The sequence below is a fragment of the Chionomys nivalis genome, chromosome 8, assembly GCF_950005125.1.
Source record: "Chionomys nivalis chromosome 8, mChiNiv1.1, whole genome shotgun sequence".
NCBI classification, from domain to species: domain Eukaryota; kingdom Metazoa; phylum Chordata; class Mammalia; order Rodentia; family Cricetidae; genus Chionomys; species Chionomys nivalis.
Window position 1 is genome coordinate 26,540,079 of NC_080093.1, and position 26,491 is coordinate 26,566,569.

At 41.9% G+C, this 26,491-nt stretch overlaps 1 protein-coding gene across 1 annotated transcript; it reads right to left on the reverse strand.

The window, feature by feature from the left end:
- Positions 1–1,656: 1,656 nt before the first annotated feature.
- Positions 1,657–26,150, reverse strand: Minpp1 (multiple inositol-polyphosphate phosphatase 1). The gene is made up of 5 exons (XM_057779849.1): positions 25,348–26,150; positions 22,077–22,274; positions 19,349–19,446; positions 14,176–14,309; positions 1,657–3,112 (listed from the first exon to the last, which is right to left on the reverse strand). Exons 1-5 carry the CDS (start codon positions 25,967–25,969, stop codon positions 2,716–2,718), a joined length of 1,449 nt encoding a protein of 482 aa, XP_057635832.1. The 5' UTR covers positions 25,970–26,150; the 3' UTR covers positions 1,657–2,715.
- Positions 26,151–26,491: the final 341 nt, after the last annotated feature.

The following is a 26,491-nucleotide window of genomic DNA, read 5'->3' on the forward strand; positions in this document are numbered from 1 at the left end:
TGGTGTGGGCTTTTGAAACCTCAGAGCCTCCCCCAGTGACACACCTCCTCAGAGCCTACCCCCAGTGACACACCTCCTCCAACTAGAAACCAAACACTCAATCAAGTGAGCCAATGAGGACCATTTTCATTCAAACCACACCTTTTTTGCAGGACTTGTGTTCTGGAAGACTAGGTGAATCAATGATGTCTGTATTGGGCAGGTCCTCTAGTGAACAGAACCGAGAGAATGCATGAACGTGTGCACTAATTCATTTGAATGGCTTATAACCAATAAGGACCAGGTGGCTAGAGAGGGTGAGAACCGATTTCTCCTCAGGCTACAAAGCCTGATGCTTCAGCAGTCCCAAAATAGTGCTAAGGACTAGATGAGTCCTGGGAAGTTGCTAGTCTTCAATCCACGATGGGAGTCCAAAGATGCTGCTATCTAAGGTCACTGAAAGATGGTAGTAGCATCATCATCATTATCACCACCAGCAGCAGCAGCAATAGCCATACTCATTAGCAAAAGTGGGCAGGCAGTCTGTCTGTGAAGTCTCTTTATGGCCGATGCTGGAAAGAGCTACCCAATCTGGGGTTGTCTTCCCATGCCAATCTTCCTGGAAGTACCTCCCACACCTGCATTCTCTTAGTTGTTCACATCAGCCCAGCTCTGGATGTTTGCTCTTCTAGAATAATCTAGTTTCTGAAAAAGCTGTGCATCATCTTTCCACAGCATGAACACCATATTTAAATCCCCCAGAGTTGGCTTGTCTCTTTATTCATCTGTAGTGCTTTTTTTTTTAACCCTTGGAAAACATTCAAAAAGGCATTGGCAATGTCACACAATCCAGTGGTTCATTTAATTTTAAACATGCCTCTAGCTATATATTTAAATCTTACTACTTGAAAGTGTTTCTGTGTATGTACACATCATGTGTACACATGCATGTATGTACACATGTGGAGGACAGATACAGCTTGTGGGAGTCTATGTTCCCCTCCCATGTGAATCCAGAGGATCAAACTAAAGTTGTCAGGCAGGCATCTTTACCCACTGAGCCATCTTGCTGGCCCCTCTAGTTATAGTTTACAAAACAGGAAGAGGAGGGTTTACTTTCAAAAGACAGCATTAAAAATCTTTCACCTGTATTCCTAAATTAAGTGTATGGTTTCACTTTTAACTGTGTCCCTAGCTTTAGAGTAGAGTTTCACTAGCCAAAAAATTTATTGTATTAAACACTAATGTAACTAGGAAGCATACGGATGGCTTCCCAAATGGTACGCATCTTAGCTTTTCTTCAAGGCCTAACATGGATTTTTCTTTTACTAGTGGAAACGTGGCTGAAATGTCCGCATGCTCACCATAGGTGATGCTGTGTCCAGACACAGGCACAGCCTCACTGTGGACTGATTGTCACAGGATTCCTTTCCTCAGAGGTAAACTATAAAATTGCACAGCAGATTGTATTGAGATTTGACTAATATGCTTTGATAATATTAACCATACATTTCAACACAAAAAATTTTCTCTTTTGGAGATACGATCTTTTATGGTGAATACAAATTAGAACGAGAGGCACTGGAAAGGCCCATTCACTGGTTTGCCGCGCCAACGCAAACACTTGAAATTCCAACCCCTCATTATCAACGACCGAATGAAGAAATGACTCGGCAGTAAAGTCACAAGAACTTTATTGCAGCAAACACTTTCATGGCATTTGAGAGAACTCAGAATTTCTGTGAAACAGGTTTGAAAGTTATACAATTAAATCAGCCAGAATGGTCTTTATTTAAAACGAGAAAATCCAAACCACCAAAAAAATATGCTTAATGTAATAACAAAATATAAAAAGGAAAGCCATGATGGAATGAAAAGGGCAGCCTGCAATGAACGTGAGAAAGGCTGGCATCTGTCTGCCCAGTGTGTACTCTGTCATCACGAGACACCCCAAACAGGCCAGATGGAATTCAGGTGACCCTGTAAGACCTACTTGGAGGTTGAAGGAAATTACTGATGAAGTGTTTAAATATTTTTATAAATAATAGTAACCAAAATATCCCACACTTTCAGTCTTTCTTCAGCCTGGTTCTTAATACTGTGTCAAATTCCCCTCTAGATGGCTATTATTTTAGGCTTTCTTCTGAAGTCAGGCGCCCACTTTACCACATGACCAAATGACGTCATTTGTGCTAGCGGTGACCTACATGAAGCAGAAGGAAGGAAGTCAACATGATCACTGAAGTCCCTGACTTAGATCATCCAGGGACACTGTGCTTTGGTATCCAACATTCTGAAGTGTCACTTTCTAATAATGTTCCATCCCAGGGAGTTTCTTAGGTAAGTTGGAGCAATTTCAGCTCTGCAGACACTTTCTGGGCCAGCTGTTTCCTTGTACTTGGCTTTGCCCTGATGAGAGCTGCCCCAGGGAAAGTCATGTCTTACCCGTATGCCCAGATCCTAAAAGAAATTATTATTTTCTGTGAAAAGACACAAGGACTAAGCAATCTATGGTGATTTCTCTATGTAGCCTTGGCTGGCCTGGAACTCACTATGAAGATCAGGCTAGCCTTGAACTCACAGAGATCCTCTTGCCTGCCTCCAGAGGGCTGGGATTAAAGCTGTATACCACGACCCCAAGGCCTTGAAAGCTTTCCGGATAGAGAGGTTGCCTACCTACTGCAAACACAATCACCCTGAGAAAGGCACTGCCAGACTGAGTTTGCCCTCAGCTCCTCACAGCTCATCAGAGGTGACGTTCACTTTGGGGAGGTCACATTCCTTACTGGTTTGACAGTTCTGAAGAATATCCTTGTAGTAGCTCTTCAGATCCTCATAAAAAGCAACGGTTTCCTGCGAGTGAGCCAAGGGTAACACCTTTTCGTTCAGCAGCATCTGTACTTGGAATTCTTCTTGCGGGGTCTTTGCGTTTTCACAGTGGTAAAGCACAAATATCAGGTTTGAGGCATAAGGTACGATGCGGCCACTTCGGAACTTGCGATGGTCCTGCTCCTTAAAATTATATGCTGTGAGGGGCTCCTTGTCTTTGAAGTAGCCCATGAGGGAGAGCAGTGGCAGGAGGGTCTCTGCGTGACCGAACTGGAGGATGACTGGAGAAGAAACTGGCTGAGACCTTAAATAAGAAATTGAAGGGAAAACATATACTCATGTCAAAAAAACGTAATATTTATACTTAACAGTACCTAATTTTCTCATTTGAAAATGTAATCCCATCTTTATTTTTATTATTATTACATTTAGTGTATAAGTTGAGGGAGGCTCACTAATGCTATGGAGTATTTCTTTATACTGTGTGAATATATATTTAATAAAGAAGCTGAATGGCCAATTGCTGAACAGAATATGGTTAGGCAGGAGAGTCAGACTAGGAGAATGCTGGGAGGAAGAGGATCAGAGTCTGGAGTTGACAGTCAGACACAGGGGGAGGAGATGAGTGCATCATGCTAAAAAAGGTACTGACACGTGACAGAGCGTAAGTAAGGAATGGGCTAACTTAAGACGGAAGAGCTAGTTAGTCATAAGCCTGATCTATTATTGGCTGAGTGTGTTTATTTGAGAGCAGCTTCAGGACAGGAAATCCCCACCTACACCCTATTGCCGTAGCATGGAGGTCAGAGGACAAATGTCAGGAGTTGGTCCTCTCCTTCCACTATGTGGGTCTGTACACAGAACTTCATCGATGGTCAGGCTTGGCAGTCATCTTGATGACTCCTATTTAAAAAGTTCTTTATATAAGTAACTCAAGCATGTGGCTGAAATTCTATGGGAGAACTGAACTATTTTTACAGAAAACATCAAGTTCTAGGAATCAGGATTTCCAGAGTGCTGCAGCTCTATCTGAAGACGAACACAGGACCATTCTGTTGAGAAGACCCTCAAGTGCCCACTGCAGCACTGGCCTGCCTTTCTGTGAGGCGCGGGCTGAGCTGGTCCCAGGGAAGAGTGCTCTATGGTACACCCCATGAAAGAATCCACTCAAAGTGCTGTCTCTTTCCACTTGTTCTTTCTCTCAGTATGTAATTATTCATTTGTGTGTGTGCACCTTTGCACACACAGAGAGACCAGAAGAAGGTGCTGAGTGCTAGCCTCTGTCTCTTTCCTTTAAGACTGGAGGTCTTTCCCCAATGGTTTGCCTTTTTGGGGGGGGGGGGCTGAGGCCAGAGTTCAGCAGGCCCCAGTAATTCTGTCCCCAGAGCTGAAGGAACAGGCATTTGTGAGGATAAATACATAACGGGCATGTGTTGGGCAAAGAGACCAAAAGGGCTGAGCATAAACTGAGAGTTTAAGGCCCTTAAACATATCTAAACTACAGAAAAATTAAATCTAGGTTGTGATTCATTTGAACTAGAGTTTGAACATAAGAACACATCTGTCACTGAGCTTGCTATAATCCCAGTCTGACCCAAATTTTAAAACTGAAGATTCTTTATGCTTAAATTATAAAGTGCCTCATTTTTTCTTCTATCTCCCCTGCTATCAACAATGTTGTAAAATCAAGTTTTCAGAAGAATGCTAAGGAAAACGGTGCTGTAACATGTTACTGTGGGGCCAGAAAGGAGAAGCACATGCCACTCTCACATATGCCAAGGCAGGTTCCCAACACCCATATAAGACAGCACAAGTGCCTGTAACTCCAGCTCCAGGGGATTGGATGCCCTCTTCTGGCCTTTGCTAGTACCTGCATGCATGTGTGCATGTGCACACATAAATAAAAACTAAAGATAACTTTTTAAAAACACCGAGTTTTTAAAAGTTAAAAAGGTGTACTGAGTATTTTATGTACAATCAAACTGTTTATATATTAGATTCATAAGGAAGCCATGCAAAGCACAAATAAATTACTGTCTTCTGGCATTTGATTGAATTTAAAAGTAACTTATATTTTCCTATAAATTAGTATTTACAGAAGAATTACTTATGAAATTATTTTATAAATATATTTTATGAATAGATAAAATTTATAATATTTATAAAATAAATTATTCTAGATGGCAGGGCTGGATACATGGTTCAGGTGTTTAGAACACTGGTTATTCTTTTTTTTTTTTTTTTTTTTTGGTTTTTCGAGACAGGGTTTCTCTGTGGTTTTGGAGCCTGTCCTGGAACTAGCTCTTGTAGACCAGGCTGGTCTCGAACTCACAGAGATCCGCCTGCCTCTGCCTCCCAAGTGCTGGGATTAAAGGCGTGCGCCACCACCGCCTGGCTCTGACTGGTTATTCTTCCAGAGGGTCTGGGTTCTACTTCCAGCACCCACACGATGGCTCGCAACCACCTGAACCCCAGTTCCAGTGACCCCCAATGCCCCCTTCTGGCTCCATGGGCACTACACACATGCAGTGTACGTACACACATGCAAGCAAAACCTACACATAAATAAAAATAAATAACAATTTAAATTTAAAACAATTTACAACAGGAAAGAAAGTGCTCGTTTTAATAAATGCCACGAGAGCATGATCTGATGCAGAACACTCTCTGCTGTAAAAGTCTGCAATATATAAAAACAGAACTCTAAGGCTCTGGCTAATATGCCGGTACCATAAAACAAAAATAATTATGATTATAGCTAAATATAAAATGTTTTTAATCCCTCAATAACAGTCTAAAAAACTAAATGAGAATCATTAAAAGCAGTTAGAACATGATTTCCACATGTGTCTATAGGAAATAATAACTAATAGTTTATGTATTTTATAGTAACCAAGTAAAGATATTTTAAGTTTATAAAATAATGTCAAATAAAAAAAAGAGGAATGAACATGATTTCATGTTTGATGTTTTCTCAACCTTTACTGCGGATTAAAGCAGATGTTCTTGTAACTAAGAAAGAGGGTACAAGGTGGTGCTGCTCATATTAAATAAAAGGTCCCAAATAAAACGGCCACGTTCAATTTTTCAAGATGTCATAAGGAACAGCCTTTTCAAAGGTCCACTGGGCGAATCTGCTGGGTGTGGCAGAAGCATCACTCCATGCCGGGCACCTCACTCACTGCTCACGTGGGTTGGGGTGAGGAGAAAGGCAGGTAAGATAACACAAGGAAATGGATTTCTGGCTTTCACAGATAGTTGCATCTAATTGGTAAATTCATCTGTCTGAGGAGGAACTTGCTAAGGATCAGTGTGTGGAGAGCCCCATGTCCCTACTGCTTCCTGCCTGATAACTGAGCAAGTGCAGCTGCTGGCTTGCATTGCGAAGGCAGGGATACACTTGTATTTGCTGTACACAGGAACACACTGGAATTCACTGTTTAGACCCGTCCAGCCTCAGACTCAGAGATTTGCCTGCTCCTGCCTGTCAAGTGCTAGGATTAAAGAAAGGCATGGACTACTACATAGGCCATAAAGTTACATATTTTAAAAAATTAGTTTCCTTCAGGTAGAATGTACCTGAAAATTAAAAATAAACTCGTGGCTTGCTACTCTGGCTCTGGATGCAAGTTCAAAATCAAGAGTACATTTACAACCAAGAATACAGAATGCTTTTCTTCATTTATATATAAAAAAAGGTTGTGGCTGTACATAATCTGATTTCTACTTTGTTGTTTAAAACTTGATTGGTAAAAATATCAGTTAGATAAACATAAACTTCCATGGAAACATCTATGTCAAAAAGGGAATGTGTACCCCCGAAAGGGTTAATATAGTCCTTAAACAGCTGCCCATGCTTACATTTACCTGTCCTTTTATAAGACTATGTCTATTACTTAAATGTCTGTGTGTGGGGGAGAATAGATTTAAGTAATATAAGCACTCAGTGGGGAAAAAATATTGTGTTTCTCTTCTAAATTACATCTGAGCAGCAAATGTGTGTAGAGGGGAGGGTGTGTAAAGGATCCTCACTATGGGAGGCTGACTGAGTTGTGGGATTTTTGCACATGCATATACAAAAGATTTTTTCATGGGCACATACTGTGCTGTGCTCATTTTCACATCCCATCCCCCTCCTAACTCCCTCTGAAGTCTTCTTTCTCAACAATCTCTCTCTCTCTCTCTCTCTCTCTCTCTCTCTCTCTCTCTCTCTCTCTCTCTCTCTCTCTCTCTCTCTCTCTCTTTCTATTTGCTTTGTTTTCATGACCCACTGAGGTATGCTAAGGCAGCTGGCATGAGCATGGTGAGGGGCTGTTTACTGGAGCGCCAGCAACTCAACAGTGGCTACGCCCTTCCCCATCAACCTTTAACTGCCAACAGCTTCCAGGGAGAGGTGGGGCTTCGGGAGCGCCCCCCACAGGGGCTTTGAGCAGCTCCTCTTACAAGAGTATATGAACTGATTTTTATGAGAAGCCATTAAAAGTATGCACATAGTTTTTATAAATGTTTTTAAAGGGAGGATTTCTTTTGGCTTAAGTTTCAGAGGGTTAGTCATCGCCATTCACCAGAAGAGGCAACTGCACAGAACCCTGTGGCAGCAGGGCCTGGCTGAGTAGAACTGTTAGCTTCACAGCCAATCAGGAAGAGATTGGGTAAATCAGTAACTCCTATAAGGAAGCAATTAAGGTTCATTTCTAGGGACATGCTGCCATTGCTCCAAGCACTAAACTGAATAGTAAACCTCAGGGAGTTCAATTTAGTTGTAAGCCATCTTCTGGGAACAGGTTTGCTCTGATTCACACAGGCTAAGCACTCCATGAAAGCACCAATCGCCTGTTTCTGCCTCTACTCTATCCCAAGGATAGCATGGAAGGTGTCTGGATTTATTTCTGGCCTTCTCTGAGTCAGAGCTCCAGAGCTAGTCTACGATGGAGACCAGATACTAGCAACACAAATGGGAGCAAATGTGCCTGAGTCTGAATGGGGAAAACTCTCTCTCTGTGTCTCTCTCTCTCTGTCTCTCTCTCTGTCTCTCTCTCTCTCTCACACACACAGACAGACAGACAGACAGACACACACACACAGGAGGGGGCTTGTTGGAAAGAAGGTTTGTGGGTTTGTGGGCAGGGGAAGGGACCAGAGGGTCATGCAATGAATACACTGAAGACAGATCATGGACATGTTGCTTGTGTGACCATGGGCATGGGATTGTGGCATTAGTTATAGGGGCACAGGTGACTTCCTATGGCTACACCACTGAAGAAAAATGCCCCGCTACCCCCCAGCAGTCACTAGCTGACCAGAGCTCCTCAGCTACAGGTGGAATCTCATACTCTAGTTTGTGACATGGGATCGCTCACTGAATCTGCAACTCCCCAGATGGGCTACACTGGCTGGCCTGGAATCTACCTGTCTCTGCCTCCCAGTGTAAGGGTTACAGAAGTGTGCTGCCATGTCCTGCTGTTTACATGGGTGCTGGGGACTCCAATGCAGATCTTCATGTTTGCACAGCAAGCAGTTTACCTGGTAAGCCACCTCCCTAGCTCCTAAGCAAATCTAACAAACCAGATCTCAGAAATAAAAAGTTCAATGTAGTCAGTGAATTACCTTATGTTACCCAGGAAGGATATGGTTCTGAAAATTACAGCCTTATTTTATTTATATAAATCAGTGAGATTTTAAATCTTCAACCAAAACCAAAATTAAATCCAAAGTCTAAAATTGCATTAAGAAATGAGTAAATGCCTGAAGTAATTTGAAATACTCGAAAAGAAAAACTAATAATTGCATGTTTCCCCCCGAATGTACTCAGCTAAATCTTTCTAAGCTCTTTATTTATGTTTCACATGCAACTGGTATTACACAAACTTTGTTTCCAAATATGATCTAGGAATATCAGGTGGAGCTTTGGGCAAATCTCACCACTTGCACACTTATGTAAGAGCACAAACAAGCAGCTGGAACTGCCAGGCTTATAAGAAGTTTTGAGATGAAAATCAGAGAAAATAAATTTTGTTTACAAGTCTTCTTACAGATTTAACCACAGTAAGTCTCTGGAGAAGTATGCATTTGACAATGTAAGCCTAGAACTAAAATGATGTATTTTTTTCTTAAGCAAAACCATGTGGAAATTAAGTTCACAAGATAGAGAGGAATAAAAGCTATTATCCTCCCTACTAATATTAGAACGTGGGAAGAATGATATGAAACAGCAGTGTTTAGACAGACAACGGAGTAAGAGAGAAAGGAGGCAAATGAGCTGACCCCACCAACCGCACTGGCTGACTTCCTAGAGCTTGCAGGCTGTGGTGGAGGACTGAGGAGCACACACAGCAGGGCAGGCTGTGGTGGAGGACGGAGGAGCACACACAGCAGGGCAGGCTGTGGTGGAGGACGTAGGAGCACACATGAGCAATCCTGAGGTGAGCGGGAATCTATTAAGGAAGCCCTGGCTGGGACTCATGGAGCAGATCCCAGAGAGGAGAAACAACAGACAAGGAAGCTCAGGAGTCCAGATGGGCTGCTCAAATGTCAGCAACTGTCACACACACGGAGTCATACATCCAAATTTGAAGGAAACGATTAGCAAAAAATATTCCCTAAGCTGACAAGGCAAACTGGTAAAACCTCAAATCCATAGGAAAGAGATGTCTCCCTGCTGGGACAACAGCTCATCAAGAGGCATCAACAAAGACCAAAAGAGGGCCGGAGAGATGGCTCACAGTTCAGAGTATTTGTTGTTCTTCCAGACGACCTGAGTTCTGTTCCCAACACCCATGCTGAGTAGCTCACAGTGCATATAATTCCAGATCCAAGGGATCTAACACCCTCTTCTGCCATCTGCAGGAACCTGCATTCACACACACACACACACACACACACACAGAACTAAAAATAAAATAAATCTTAAAAGAGAGAGTGTGCTAAAGATTTAGTGAGTATAAACAGCAGTAGAGGAAGACACAACATTGGGGTCTGACCTCTACACACATGCATACATATAGACATGTACTTACACTCCTACTACACACAGATACATACAAGATAATCACATGTTTTTTAAAATCTAGGAGAAAAGGCATATTAGCTTAAATTGAAGATAGCTGAAATAAAGCTAAAGAAAATGTAAAGAATTGGAAAGTATGAAAAATGTATATTGGAAGGTTTAAACATCTGAAGAGATGGCTCAGGGGGAAAAGGCCTTCAAGTCCTTCAAGTCTCAACCTGAGTTTGACACCTGGAATCTGCAGGGTAGAAGAGAACAGACTCCCTCAAGTTATCCTCTGAACTCCACACACATGCTGTGATACACACTCATGTGTAAAAAAAACACACACACACACATACATGCACGAGCATAGGTAAGTAAATAAATGTAATTTTAAAAACCCACAAAGCAATGACTAGATATAGAACACAAGAAAAATGGAGTCCATAATGACATGGTATTATCAGTTAGACGTCTAGGAGGCTGGTTTGGCACTAAACTAAGTAGTACAGAAGAAAATGCAGCATTGTAGAAACGCCTCTGTATATACCACATTCTACATTACACACACACATATGGCACCAACTATCCAAGGCATTGAGATAGTGAAGACAGAACAGTATGTTGAAAATGTCTTAGACTCACACAGAATAACAACGAGAGCTTGCCTACCCAAAAGAGACAGAGAGAGAGAGAGAGAGAGAGAGAGATGAGCCCCCTAAAACAGTTAGACATATGAATCTGAACTTAGGGAATAGCCATGCTGTTTACATAAACTCCCCTTATTTAGCCCATCTTCTTTCAATACCTAGCACTAAAAAGATCATGGCCCCAGGGTTACAGCCCATGAACTTTATAAAACAACCTACAATCTGAACACATTCCTAAGAAGTTTAAGAGACCATACCCCCGCCCTGTTTTAACGAGTAAACTGACAAACACAGTACAAATTTATTGCGCCCCTATACAAGGGAATCATAGTGCAGTGGTTTCAATGCTACCATCTAACGTTAAAAGAAAGAATTACACAACCTAAAAAAAAACTCTATTAATTACAAAATCTGAAATACCCAAGGCATAAGAGTAATGTCTATCTTTTTACATTACTACTGAGTAGATACTTTGGGTGGATTTGCTCAGTTATATGATGTTTAATGTCAGAAACTGCCAATGTTCTCTAAAAAGGGTATAATATTTTACATTCATACATCAGTCACGAATGAAGTTGATCCTCTTATTTTCCCCAGTTTAAAGGTCATGAGTGGTATTTCACTGTGGCATTGATATCCATGATGATGGATGACAGAAAATGCTGGTGAATATTTTCTCATATACATACTTCCCATCCATGTATTGTCTTTAATTGAATCTGTTTACATCTTTTGCTCTTCCTTGTTATTTGGGAGGGGGATAATGGGCATTTAGCCCAGGACTTGTATTTATTAAGTACAGACTGCACACTATATCTGTAACCCCTTTTATACCTTCTTTAAAAAACAGATCATTTTCTTACTAAGATGTAATTCTCTATATATTTGGATTCAAATTCTTATATACATATAAGTTTTGCAAATATTTTCTATTTCCCAAATAGTAACTTTGAGAAGAATAGTTTAAAATGTGAATAACCTATTTTGTGCATTTTTATTAATGGATCATGGTTTGGGTGTTACATAAGAAAGCCTCACTTAATCCAAGATCATGAATGTTTTCTTCTGAGAGATCAATCTTTTATAATTAGATCATTGCTCTTATTCTCTTTTTCGGAAGTTTATGGTTTTAGACTGTACATTAAAATCTATGACGTATTTGTACGGTGAAGGGTCTAAGTGTCTTATCTCTTTAGCACAGACATCTAGCTGTCCCAGCATCATCTGTTAAAGTGATGTCCTTTCCCATAGTATTGCCTTGGCATCTTCTGTTGAAAAGCAATTCAACACGCATGGGAAACTTCTTCAGTATGCGTGGGCAACTGATTCTAGGGCTCCCCCATGGTGTAATATTTACATAGGATCTGTATTTATCCTGTCATACACTTTATCTCTAGATTATTTCTAATGGCTATGCAAAGATTCATATTCAGTATTATTCAAAGAATAATGAAGAATAAAAAAATCTATATATATTCAGTACCCATGTGAATTTACACATAATTGACTAAACACTGAGGTGGGGAACCCATGGATATAGATGGCCTACTAAATATGAGTTTATTTCACGATGTTACTATATCCCTTGATTTATCTATGACTACATTATCTCTGAGGGTTTCTTTTTGAGGCAGGCTTTTGTTATGTAACCCAGGATGATCCTCCAACCCATAATTCTGCCTCAGCCTCCAAAGTGCTGGGATTCCAGGTACATACCAACATACCAGCACACTAAAACACACCAGCACATCAGCACACCAGGTGCACACCAGTACATCAGGAGCACACCAGAACACCAGGTACATATCAGCACACCAGAACATCAGGAGCACACCAGAACGCCAGGTACATATCAGCACACCAGGTGCACACCAGTACATCAGGAGCACACCAGCACACTAGGTACATACCAGAATACGACGAGTACACTAGTACAGCAGGAGCACACCAGCACACCAGGTGCACACCAGTACATCAGGAGCACACCAGCACACTAGGTACATACCAGAACACAACGAGCACACTAGTACAGCAGGAGCACACCAGCACACCAGGTGCATACCAGCATACCAGGTGCACCCCAGCACACCAGGCTTTCTATAGGTTCTGACAGAAATATGACAAATCCTTTTGCTCTTTTCAAAATTATTTTTATTTCTATAGATCTTTTAAAGTCCTGTGTAAATTTGGAACTTCTCAATTTCCACAAAGAAACTTGTGGGATTTTGATAAAAATTCTACACAACAATAGCCCAGTGTGGTGGTCCATGCCTTTAATCACAGCACTTTGGAGGCAGGGACTGTGAATTCAAGACCAGCCTGGTCTACATAGTGAGTTCCAGGACAGCCAGAGCTACATAATAGGGAAACCTTGTCTCAAAAAGAAAGAAGAACAAAACAAACAAACAAAACCCAAAGAATTCTGCTCAAACAAACAAACAAACAAACAAAACCCAAAGAATTCTGCTCAACCAATAATTGGGTCTTGTCTCATTTATTTTAAAATACTACTGATAAAATTTTATTACTTAAGCTCTGAACTAGAATTAAATTATAATAGCAAGCTTTACAGAGTTATTTAAGAGCCTCTTGTTGCAATTATAAATTTATTATCCCCTTACACTGGGGCAATGAACAATGACAAACCAGGAAAGATCTGCTGTCTTATAAAGTATAAGAGCTGGAAGCCATTCAGAAAATCAAACAGGAAAACGTTAACTCTTATCATAAGTATTATCTTTATTTGAAATCCCCATAGAAGCTTCTGGTTGGACCAGTGAGATGGCTCAGCTGGTAAAAGAACTTGCCGCCGTGGCTGATGACCCAGGGTTCATACCTGGGACCCATAGAGTGGAAGAGAAAATCAACTTTTGCAAGTTGTCCCTTGACATCCACACAATAAATAAATTCACACATGCCATTTTTAAAAAAATGTTTCTGGTGGCAGAAACTAAGTAGTTAATCTAGCCGGGGGTTTTGTTTTATTAGGATTTTTGTCTTAACTCCTGTCAAATCCAAGAACATTTTATAAACTAGTACTGAGCCCATAAATAAAATATATTGGTATGAACAAAATGTCTTACTTTAACCCCTGTGAAACAGACTACCTCCAGGTTCTGTTGCCCCATTTTGACCAACATCTGTGGCTACATATGTGTCAAGTGAAACAGGGTTGAGGGTCTATCAAATATTTCTATCATGAGCTTTAATTTTGTTTGCTTGGTTTTGGTGCTAGACACCTCACACTCAGCATGCACCTGAGCACCGAGCTACAACCTCAAGGCTGTAAGAACTTGTTTGCAAAAGTAACTTTTTAAAGTATGAATGTTAACAAAAGCTTCTTTTCTTCAAGCGAGAGATTCTCTTGTAAGGGAAAAGCATTTTGCATATTAATGTCAGAAGCTATTTTTAACAAACTACAAAGAACTCAAGTGCCACCGAGAAGTGAAGACAGCTAAAACTGACATATACTCACAGCATGGACGACCTCACTGCTAGACATATGCAATTACAGAACTATAATTACAGAACATTACAGAAATGTAATGTTGAGAGGGGAAAAAATATATAGTACAACTTCAACATGACTAGTATATTGATTGGACAATATCAATTATCGTATCTTCTTTTTAAAATATACACAAAAAAGTCATGCATTGTAAGACATTTTCCAGAAGTTTATGAACAGCTAGCTCTAAATGAACTCCACATTTTTAAAGACATTTTTACCTTTGCTTCTGCTCAACTGCTTTGTCCAGGTGTAGAAAGATATCCTGAAACAGGGTGCAGCTGGACCGGCTGTTAATGCTATAGCCATAGCTTCGTTTCCAATATTGCTTCAGATCATTTAAATATTCCAGTACCTAAACAGAAACATTTCAAAGGTAATTTCTAATACCGTTCCAGACATGTACCAGGTGTCCTGATTAATAATAACAGCTCTGAGAAGAGTTACACTAATTTCATCAGAGCAATGGCACAGACTTAGCTTCTGCCACCACATCGGCCGCCTCAGGCATTTAAGGACTGACCTCCGAGGTCCAGGACTCACAGCAACATCTGTGGTACAACTGGAGTCGGGGTTAAAGGGAAACAAAGATCATCAGCTCTGGCCACTTTCTTCTGACTTTTAATCGCAGTCAATATAAATTTTTAAGAATTTTAAGACAAGAAATCCTAAAGAAACTTGGTACTAGTCAAAGCTTAGGAGTAGAGTTAGGTCAGTATGCCGGAGCCCGAACAAAACACATCAAAATCAGCAAAAGGAAGAAGCAACCACACATACAGATTTCAACAGAATATGAACTAGGTAAAGATACAATAAATCTACTCAGGAATAAAATAATAGAATTAGGAATGAAAACAGTAGCAAATTATCATTACAAAAAAATCACCCCATGCTCACATTTAACATGTCATATAAAAGGCTGGAAAGTGCAGGTGCAACAGAATTTAACAGCACAGTCTAATATAGCTACCTGACTGGGAAAATTTGCATTAACAAATAACTAGAGTCAAAGCTCTAAAGAGAAGTGTTTAAACGGTGAGGGGCAGGTTTACCAGAAGGCAGATCTGGATAATGCAAATGACTTTTATAGGAAATTCTTTTTTTTTTTTTTTTTTTTCTGTTTTTTCGAGACAGGGTTTCTCTGTGGTTTTGGAGCCTGTCCTGGAACTAGCTCTGTAGACAAGGCTGGTCTCGAACTCACAGAGATCCGCCTGCCTCTGCCTCCCGAGTGCTGGGATTAAAGGTAGGAAATTCTTAAACACAGAAGGCAACCACAGAATAGGAAATGCAGGTGCATATGTAACTGAAGAGGGTGCGGACTAAAGGCGAAGGCGTAAGTCACAAACAATCCCACGCTAGTTTGGAATTATGATTAATATAATGGTTATTTATTTAAAGGGGAAAAAACTTACAGATCACCATCCCAGACAACAGCGCAATCAGGGAGTCTAGTAGCCTGAAGCGGAGCAGGAAGTAAGAGAGAGCAAGGAGGGAAGTGGCCGTTTTTTTTTTTTTTTTTTTTAAAGAGAGAGAGACCACGCCCCAATAGGCTGGTATCTCAGCGGCTATTGGCTGGAAGGACCTCCCGCAACAGCGGACCTGTGAAAAATGCAACGCTGCGCTGCGGAGTGCAGGTAAAGCCTGCCCGGCCACTGCTGCCCGGCTTCTTACCCATCCTGTGACCTCCGGAGAGCGCACATTAACACCCTTCATTCCTTGTGCTTATCTTGTATCAGTATTTCAGCTCTAAGCAAATATCTGAAATAAAACATCCACTAAAACAAATTTATGCTAAATAACAGTATAAGTGGCCCAGCATTTCACAAGGTCCTGGGTAACTAAAAATTTCCACAGTTCTCAGAATTGTAAAAATGTCTCTCCATTTAAAATCTTTTATACATTCATTGTGTGTATGTGTGTGTGCACGCATGCACAGAAGCACACTTGATTGGGCAGGTGTGTGTAAGCCAAGAGTGGAATCAGAGGACACCATGCAGGGTGGCTCTCTCCTCTACCACGTAGACTCCAGGAGGTCAAACTCACGCTGCCAGGTTTACCAGCCGAGCCATCTCACCAAGCCATCCTTTTTCAGTTTTCAAACATTTTAAGGGGGCATTACAAACACAAAAAAATATACACCAGCAGCAGGATAATCCCATGTGTACCCCTCATTCAGCTTCACCAGTAATCAACATTTAGTCAATCCTGTTTCAACTATGCTCGAGTTATCAATGGATTATCCTCAAGCAAATCCCTCATAGAATTTTATTTCATCTATAAATACTTTACTATATAATCCTACTGTATGGTATAGGTGCCAAGTTTTAAGAAATAAAATTATTTTTAATCAAATCACTGAAAAAAAAAACACAGAACACATAAAAGACATCCTTTTATATTTTTCCTAGGAAAAATATATGCATGTGTGTGTGCTTGAATAACTTGTGTATATGTGTGCGCTAGTGCGTGTGTGCACCATGTATGAGCAGGAGCCTTTGGAGGCCGAAGGATGCATTTGATCCCACAATTTGGAGTTAAAAAAAGGTTGTAAGCCACAATGTGGATGAATCTGAGTCCTCTACAAGCACTGTAAGTGCTCCTAATTGCTGGGCCATCTCTCTAGCTACAATATATTTTGGATGAAAAATTAAATAATTTCATATACATATGAAATTATATACATATAAAGTATATATATTATGAAATTACATATATATAATTACACACATGACATATATGAAATCTCTTAATGTATTTAAACACGTATTTCAAATTGTTAAGTCATGTTGCTTAAATGAGTTCTTTGGTTACAAAGAGCCAAAGATGTACCCACAGTAGAGAAACCTGGCAGGCAACATCTTTATCCAATGATCAAACATATCAAAGATGTGACACACTGACATGATCCTTTGTAATGGGATACAGTCAGAAGTATCTCAAGTAGAATTCTTGTCAAAAATGTTCAATCTGAATATGTAAGTAAAAAATTAGGCATATCCAAGACATTTTGAAAAAAAAAAAAAGCCTGGATTCCTAGAGGACACCAATGCATAAGAGATGAAAGAAAGAGCACTTTTCTAGACTAGGAGACCAAACAGACACGACACCAAATGAGAGCAGTGATCTGTGATGAGACTCTGAATTTACGAAAAACAACTACAGAGGGGCTTTATTAAGATAACCATGAAAATTGTAGATTGGACTGTTATATGTTATAGTTATGATATACACTATGATATCAGAAAAATATGATATAAATGGCTATATATTTATGATCTTGTAGGAGAAGTATCTTGTTTAGATGCACAAGTGCTCAGTGTGTTATTCTTATTAAACAAGTTTTTAACGTTAAAAAGTTCCAAGAGCATCCTAACACACGGAGCTTTTAACCAAATGTGGTGTCAGGTTTTTGCCATACATCAAATTATCAACAAGTAGAAAAAAAGATGTACAGAAAGCAAGAGTAAATGTTTGATAGAAGAGGAAGTGAATAAGCGGGGTGAGGGCAGTACTCCGGTGATGAGACAAGGGTCAGCGGGCAGGTTATGGCCACCTCACAGAAAGCAGCGTGCACTTAAAGCAGGCACTGTCAGTCTTCACAAGGGAGCACATGGACAAAGCCACGCAGAATAGGAAAGAGCAGGCAGCAAGTCAGCTGTATCCTAAATGTTTCAACAACTAGAGTAACCTGAGCAGATAAGTTCAGTTAAATGAAATTTCTCTATTACCAAAAGTCATCATTTATGCAATACTGAAAATCATATCAGTTATAATCTTCCCCTGGACCCAAGCCGTATGTGTAGGGAGGAAAGGAGATGCTTTGAGGCATGTGAATGGTGACCAGACATTTCTTTGTATTGATATTGGCAAAATTATCAATGGGGCTCTTTTCATTTTGAAGGTTTCCAGTTAAAGGAGAAATGAGGGAGAAGAAAGAAATCTGAAGGGAGGAGAGGTAGGGGAGCAAAAGTGGGCAACAGGGGGAAGAAAGATAAATACCTCATGCTTTCTCTCATATAAAGAAGAAAAAAAAACTAGCTGTGGTGGGCAGAGAAGCAGGGGGAAATAGAGAAGGGCAGAAGCGGGGGAGAATAAGGTTATTATACGACATACATGTACATAGTCCAATTCATTATTCCGTAGCTAACTAGAAACACTAAAATATGAAATGGGACTGGGAAGATAGTTTAGACTCAGGTCTGTGGGAAAACGTTCTCTCTGAGGACAACTGGCTTTATACTGGCCCTGCCAATTCTCCCAGCAGTAGGTATTTAATGGGTTTGGAGGCCACACAGAAGGTTACTGGGGGTGAGAAGAAGCCGGCCACCCAGCACCGACTCAGAGCACAAAGGGGGAGAACAAACATGTATCGACATTGGCACTCAGCACCTGACAGCAGCCATTCGCTGAGAACCCATCAGACCTCCCATGGCACTGGTCAAGAACCATGCATGACCTTTGACCTGCTCCTGGCCACCTAAGTCTCCAGAAACAAAATAAAGTGCCTTCATGTGCTTGAAATTTGCTGTTTGGCATATTTCTTTAGAATTTAAGTAAACTTTGAAGCAATTCTCAATTCCCATATGAAACACTGACGTTTTATTTATGTACATAAGGAGTAACTAAGGTCCAGAAGTCTATAATCCTGAATGATCCAAAATATTCTCCTAATTCATCCTTTCTAGACCCCAGCACTCAAGAATCAAGCAAAATTTAGCTCCCTTAAAGTCCTCAGAAGTCTCTCTGTACTCCTTCAAAGTGCACCAGTCAGGTGAGGAGAGGGGACAGGAAGACAGAAACTGTGTGGTACCACTGCCACCGCCAGGTGGCACCAGGCACCTCTCAGGCAAGCAGCAACTGAATTTCTCATGAATGGGATGAATTCATGGGATGAGCCAGGTCTGTGGGAAACGGTCCTTGCGGAGCGGAACTTGGTCTTGTATCAGTCCTACTACTTCTCCCAGCAGTGGGTTTCTAATTGGAATGGGGAGGGGGGAAGACTTAGAAATCAAATTACTATAAAAAAAAAAGTTTTTCTCTTTAATCCCAGCACTCGGGAGGCAGAGGCAGGCGGATCTCTGTGAGTTCGAGGCCAGCCCTGGTCTACAAGAGCTAGTTCCAGGACAGGCTCCAAAGCCACAGAGAAACCCTGTCTCAAAAAACCAAAAAAAAAAAAAAAGAAAAAAAAAAGAAAAGAAAAGAAAAGAAAAGTTTTTCTGAGTTCTATGGACACAAATAATTTCCTCCTTAAGCCTCCATCCCCCCTCACCTAGGAAAATGGGGAGTTAGTCACAGGCAGTTTATCGTATTTATTTTCTGGAACACTGCTTTGAGTAAACAACGAAACTTTCAAATGACTAAAAAGCACGAGGAAGAGCACACAATGGAACTTACCTTTGCGTCATCTACATCAAACACATCACACCAGGGAGAATGGACGCCGTTAATTGCCAGGTCAAATGAACAGGTGAAAAAAGCTACCTGAATTAAGTCTGGGGGAGAAAACAGGTAGAATTTGTGGGTTATTCATTTCTCTAGTTTTTAAAGACTATATACTCATGAACCACTATGTGCATAGTTACACGCACAGCTGAAGAACTGTATTTCTGGAGACGAGACTATCTGAGGACCAAGGCTTGACCTGTACATGCAAACGGACAACTGCAACAGCAGAGGGAGGCATCGCTGTCCAACGAGCCCATGAAGCAGCCTGCAAAGGGCGATTTTTAAAGCTGCTAAACCTAGTTGGTTCCTAAGTGCATGCTTTGTAGCAGACCCAACAAAGGGTTCACACACTGACTTATTGAACAGAACTCCATATTGATATCTTTAGAAGGGTAGAAAAAGGGAGCAAAAGTTTCCAATGTTTTAGTCCTCCTTGAATATTAGCAATGACAGTATATTTACTATCAGCTTTTAAAACTACAAAACAGCTCATATTATAACTTTTTTTTTTTTTTTGGTTTTTCGAGACAGGGTTTCTCTGTGGCTTTGGAGCCTGTCCTGGAACTAGCTCTTGTAGACCAGGCTGGTCTCGAACTCACAGAGATCCGCCTGCCTCTGCCTCCCGAGTGCTGGGATTAAAGGCGTGCGCCACCACTGCCCGGCTCATATTATAACTTTTAAGTACATAAATAGAGACATGTAAAATGTGAGAGAGGGCCCTAGAAGATTGAGAAGGAAAAATAGAATGAAGGGGCTGGAGAAAGATGAAGACTCCAAGCAGAGAACGAAGAAAGGACAACCCCATACTAGCAAGGTAATTAGATCCATTTTCCGAACTTAGCTGCCTAAGAAATTCCAGCAGATTTCAGAATTAGGAACCAGGAATATTTATACTGCTAACTGCTTTACTTTAGACATAAATGGTACTAAAGAAAGGGATACATGAATCAGGGCTTGGGCTATAAAAGGAGGCCTTGGTCAAGAGGAGTCAAACATGGGGTTCTCTAGTAAACAAGCGGGAACATCTAAAACTGAAGAGTTCAGGGAACGAAGGCATGAGGTGCCAACGGTAGTAGCTGTAACCATTACTCTGATTTTTGGTTTGTTTTACTGTGTTTTTCTTTCCCAAAGGAAAATGAGACCAAGATTAATTAATTGATAGTATATACATTCCATACCAGTTCAGTTTAAAGAATCCCTGAGGTAATATATTTAACAAAAAAACCCACAACATTTTGGGGTTGGAAAGATGGATCAGCAGTTAAAAGCCCTAGCTTCTCTCACAGAGGACCCAGGTTCTATTCCTAGCATCCACATGAAAGCTCACAATGGTCTGTAATCAGTTCCAGAGGATCTGATCCCCTCTTCTGGCTCCACGGGCACCACCAGGCAACACACGTGGTAGTCACACACCCACACATTTGCAGGCAAACACACATAAAATAAAATCTTAAGAAAGACTTTTATTTCTTTAGAACTATACATAAAAGGTATTGGAAACTTGGGCTTCTATAAGGTTTTAGAACCACAACACCTAATAAAACAGAGTGGCTTGTTAATGCTGTGTGTGTCTGAAGACATGGTATGGCTCATTTGGAGTTCTAGCTCTCAGACTATGAGGTGATGTACTCTATACCAGGAAACAAATGACAAAATAAACAAGCAAGAAACACTTTACCAAGCCAGGTACAGTAGATTTTAACTTTCCCCCTTGCACTGACACCTTCTTCTTCTAATCTTTTGGAAACTGATTCACAATATAATGAGACATATAATCACTTCTCTCTACATATTAATATCCACAAGTATCATAATAAATTATAAAGTTTTAGAAAACAACAAAAAAAACCCTCATTCTCTTAGTTGTCCACTCCTAGGCAATCGTGTGCCCTGTTTCCCACTGGCAGTCACCTGCTTTCACCCTCCCAAGTGTCTCAGCATAGATGACAAACCACAGGCTCCCTTCAACAGCTCAGGACAGAGGCGGCTACTCACGTCCCTGGAGTCTCCTCCACATATAGAAGCTGCAAACCTACCTCAATTCTCACTCCCTAAAACCTACCGTTCTCCACAGTAACATGCACTCCTAAGGTTTCCCAAAACAAAAGGATTTATGATTTTTCACTTGCATTTTTTACAAAGAGGTAATATTTATTTAATTTTTACATATCAATTTCAGTTGCCTTTCCTTCCTCTCCTCCCGCTCCCCCCCCAATATAATTTTGTTTGTTTTTTGTTTTTTGAGACAGGGTTTCTCTGTGTAACAGCCCTGGCGCTCCTGGAACTCACTTTGTAGACCAGGCTGGCCTCGAACTCAAGAGATTTGCCTGCCTCTGCCTCCTGAGTGCTGGGATTAAAGGTGTGCGCCACCACCACATGACACAAAGAGATAATTTAGAAAAGGCAATTTTTAAATTAAGTTATGCTTAGAGATGAGGCTCGCACAAAAAAATCCACATTTAAAAGCCTCATACATTAATTTATAAAATATTCTAAAAATATGAAAATAAAATTAAGCATGTGGTATATAATTTTCCTGGCCCAAGACATGCTATTTAATTAACATAAATTTATTGTGACACCTAAGAGTAACTGTTTTTGTTTGTTTGTTTGTTTACATTTAACACTTCCAAACTGTTTACACCTGAATTGAAATGAAATATAATAGATACAATACCTGCATTTAAACTGTTTACTGGCACTTGCAAAGTAGCTGCAACTTTGTTTAGAATCTTCTGCATTTCAGGTCCAGTTTTGAAGGCTTCTACATGATAAAGAGCCGAATCGTTTCTTTCCACATCAGTTAAAAACTTCTCACAATGATCAAAGAACCTCATTAGTTTATCGTTAATTCTTGGAGGGTCACACCCCATATCTGAAGTGAAGAAAGCATACATGTGTAAGTCATTGGCATTAGTGACAATTCAAATGACTGAAAATTTAAAGTGAAAAGGGTACATTAACAAACTACTAAGCTGTGTCTGGGGGAAAAAAGAAAATATAGTGATCAAGAGAAGGGTGCAGTTGCTAGTGGAAGCCAGAAGAGGGAGTCAGATCCTGGGGAGCTGGAGTTAACAAATTTGAGTTGCCTGTACTTGGAACCAAACTTGAGTCCTCTGCAAGAGCAATACTCTCAACCACAGAGTCATCTTTCTAGTCCCAAAGAGAATGGGTTTTTTGTTTTGTTTCGTGGAGTGTTTATTTTGCTTTTTTTGAGGTATTAAGGGGTCAAACTCAGGGCCTTTATATGGTAGGCCAGCTCTCTACCCAATAAGCTAGTTACATCCCCAGCTCAGCTTCTTCATTTATAACAATTACAATGCATGAACCGATAGGCTAGAAAAGACTAAAAAAAGTAGACTGAAAAGAAATGAGTTAAAGCAATACTATACAAGGTATATATATTCTTAAAACACGGGTACCCTTAGAAAGCAAACTTAGACCCAGCAGTTTCCAGACACCAGGTGGAGAATTCGACAGGTCTGTTTCTCCCGTTAAGCAAGACTCCAAGTGGAACATTTCATTTTCTCAACCAATTTTCCAAGCTGAGTTACTTGACAAAATATTGTTTTGACAAAAACTACGAAAACCAGCAAAGCAACACGGCTGTTTCAGGTCCACTGTTTCAGCTCAGAAGCCAGGCACCTCCGCTCCTCCTCTGCCTGAAGCTCTCAGATGGCTCCCATTTAGCATTTACTAGGTTACATTGTTTCCACAACGTGGCAACAAACATTTATAGAAAAAGCCTTCGTTATTATGCTTCAATTTGTTGGGGCCTTTTTCCAGTCATATTCAAAACATCTCAATCACCATTCTTCCAATGGGAAAAGAACATTAAGTATTGCTTCTGTCTATGAACATGAAAAAACAAGTTAGACCATACTATGTTGGTTATGTGGGCAAAAATATAAATATATACGTAAATATATTTCCCAAATATAATTCTGCCTACTCTACTTGCCAACTGGATTATAGTTCTTAAAGAAACATCCTGAATAAGGGAATTCTGTCATCTTCCCATATGACTCCAAAGATCAACTTCTCATCTGTGTTATCAAATTAATTGTTCTGATTGTGTGGCTTTTCTCAGAAGCACAGATGTACACAATAGACAAAACGACCCTCTACAGATGACAATGGAGTGGTCAGGGTTAAGTTTAACCTCTGGGACTGAAACAATCAGGGCTAGATTTCCCTAAACTGTTTCCATCCCTGGCTTTGCACAGGAGGCAAACGCCAATCCTCACAATGCAATCTGAAGACCATAATTCATTTCTCCTGTATATATTTACACAGTACACACTGTGCTTTTTAAAAACTGACAGGCATTTATTTCGTGTGCAGCTGGCAGGGCTCAGTTCTCCTCCTTCACTATGCAGGTCCAGGGACCTGAGTCGGGCTGGCAGGCTTGGCTGCAAGTGCCTCTACCTGCTGAACCATCTCACCAGCCCTGTGGTGCCATTTTAAATATTCTAGTTTTGAGACTCAAGTGAACTTTAATGGATTTAGGAGGATTTCCACTCAAACTAATGAAAAAATGTAGCCATAATTAAAAAGCACACTCAACAAATTGGCACACATATGTCAGTAGTAACATGACACACAACAATGGGGAATTCTCTACAAGAGCTTTTTAAATGTTAGGGGAGAAATGACAAAATAAGTACTTCTAGTTTTTTGAGTCCCTGGAGGCTAATGATGTCCTCACTTCCATTCTCTTACCTCAACACTGATAAGCAGTTGCTTACACTTGCTCATCTTTTGGTACAAAGATGTTACATGCTATTTTCATCAGGTGTGTTAAGGGCAAAGTACTCAGAAGATGTAAGGTGTAACGGTTGAGAACAAGTTCTAAATCGGGTTTCCAAGATCCACATCCAGCTGAATGAAAATTAGCAAGTTATTTGGTATTTTTGCTTCATTTCTTCAACCGTGAGGTTGGGCAGTGGACACGATTAGCGCCTTCATAAAGCCGGGGTATGCAGTCAACAAACTAAACGTGAAGCATGCGCGGTATACAAGGGCATTATGTTTGCTGTAAGATCTGGCAACTGCAACATTTTTGGAGGGAAAAGACCCAATCTAGAAAAGCCACAACCTGGATTCTGGCCTGACTAGTCATAAGCGATGTAAGGGAGTGAAGGAAGCACACCAAACAGGATTCCACCCCAAGAGCTCCCAAATTCTGAATCCGTGTCATGATGGAGTAACTTGGTAAGGTGGTGTATGTGCCATATACCACAGCCACAACGAGGGAAATGCTACAGTAAACACAAGAATAAAACAGAAGGGAAAAGAAGGACACAGAGGATCTGAAAAGTGGCTTCCAAAAACAGCACGTAAATGTGGAAACACCTGAAAAGACGATGATAAAAAAGAAAGAAAGAAAAAACGTCCAACTGTCATAAGCAATGCGGGAGGAAGAAAGTTCTATAGTAAAGAATGTACGAATTATTTGTTTGGTTGGTTTGGTTTTTCGAGACAGGGTTTCTCTGTAGTTTTGGAGCCTGTTCTGGAACTAGCTCTTGCAGACCAGGCTGGCCTCGAACTCACACAGATCCGCCTGCTTCTGCCTCCCGAGTGCTAGAACTAAAGGCGTGCGCCACCACCGCCCTGCAAATGTGCCAGCTGTTAAACTAGTTGCTCAGAGGGATAACACAGTTTGTGAATGGGGAATGTAACTCTGGGAGCGATACTTCCCCGCTTTCCTGCTGGATCTCCAGCGTCCCCTACAGCACCCCTCACGCAGAAAATGCTAGGAAGTCACAGCTGATGAGTGACTAAACAAGCGTACTATTAATACAACAGAGGCAGCCAAGTCCACAACATCCTGCGCTCTGAGAGCGCAAACGGCGGTGGTAGTGCGGGGAACGTAAGGCTGGAAAGGGGGCCGCGAGCAGAGGCTGAACTGGGGGTCCGGATCTGGGGGAGGCGGGGCGCGCTGTCACCTGAGACGTCTGGCGGTGGCAGTCCGGGGTGGTAGTGTTGCCACAGCCCTTGGAGGAAGGCGGCGCTGCTGTCCACACAGCGGTGCTTGGAGCTGGTGATCAGCTGCAGGCGGCCGTAGTTTTCCCGGCTGAAGAGGTCGGGGAAGAGGGCGGCCAGGCGCAGTGCCAGCTGTCGCATGTCCTGCCGCCCCTTCTCCACCAGCTGCCCGTCCATCCAGTCATCGTACCACAGCGACCACTCGGCCAGCGCGGCTGCCACTCCGCTCCCGCGGTCTCCGGGTCCCCTAGTCTGCAGCAGCCCCTGCAGCTGCCTCAGCTTGCGGATCTGCTTGGTCGTAGGGTAGCGGGTGCCGTGACGGATGAGGGCGACCAGCTGCACCGGGGTGCAGGTCCCCTCCAGTAGCTTCGGGTCCCGCTGCTGCGCCACCGGGTCGACCAGCAGCCAGGGGTTGACATCTTCGTAGCGAGTCTTCGTGCCGAAGTAGGGGCTGAGCACCGACGCCACCGGGTCGCCGCGCCCTGGGAAAGAGCAGCGCGCGAACGACGAGAGCAGCGCCGCAGCCAGGACCGCGGCGGGTGCTACCGAGGCCGGGAGGCGGCTGCGGGCGCCGGAGAGCATCATGCCCGGGGGCCCGCGGAGGGCGGCGCGCCGCTGCCGACCCCCACTTCCGGATCCGCCGGCGGGGGGCGGGAGTAGAGCGCGCTTCCGGCTGGGGACCTCTGAGAGCGAGCGTGGTCTCCGGTACCTCGGCTTCAGAGTTGGCTTAGAGCTGTAAGGCGGACGGTCGCTGGGAACCGCGGTGCATGTGGGCAGATGGAGCGGTGGAAAATCCCGAGGAGCGTGCGACACCGAGCGCAGGTGGAACCGGCGTCACCTGACCCCGCGGTGTGGGCGTCTGTCTGGCAGGTTGGCGCCTCAGGAACCGACGTCAAAGATTCCTGGGCTGTTTAGGTTTTACGGTTGTGCCAAAGGAGCCCACATCCAGTCTCAGTGCCGGTTCTGCCACAAGAGAGTCCTTAGTAGATGGCTTTTGTCTCGTCCTTTACTATGTGTTTTCAAAATGTGGCCTCTGAAGCTTCGGTCTCCAGGCCACCCAACAAAGGACGTCTCTGGCCTTTGCTTGCAGGATACCTCCCGAAGCAC

Coding starts and splice junctions, on each gene's coding strand:
- Minpp1 (XM_057779849.1), bottom strand. CDS start 25,969: ATGATGCTCTCCGGCGCCCGCAGCCGCCTCCCGGCCTCGGTAGCACCC. Junction 22,275..25,347: donor GCCACCGCCAGACGTCTCAG/GTGACAGCGCGC, acceptor TCTTCACTTCAG/ATATGGGGTGTGACCCTCCA. Junction 14,310..19,348: donor TTGATGTAGATGACGCAAAG/GTAAGTTCCATT, acceptor GTTTCTGTTTAG/GTACTGGAATATTTAAATGA.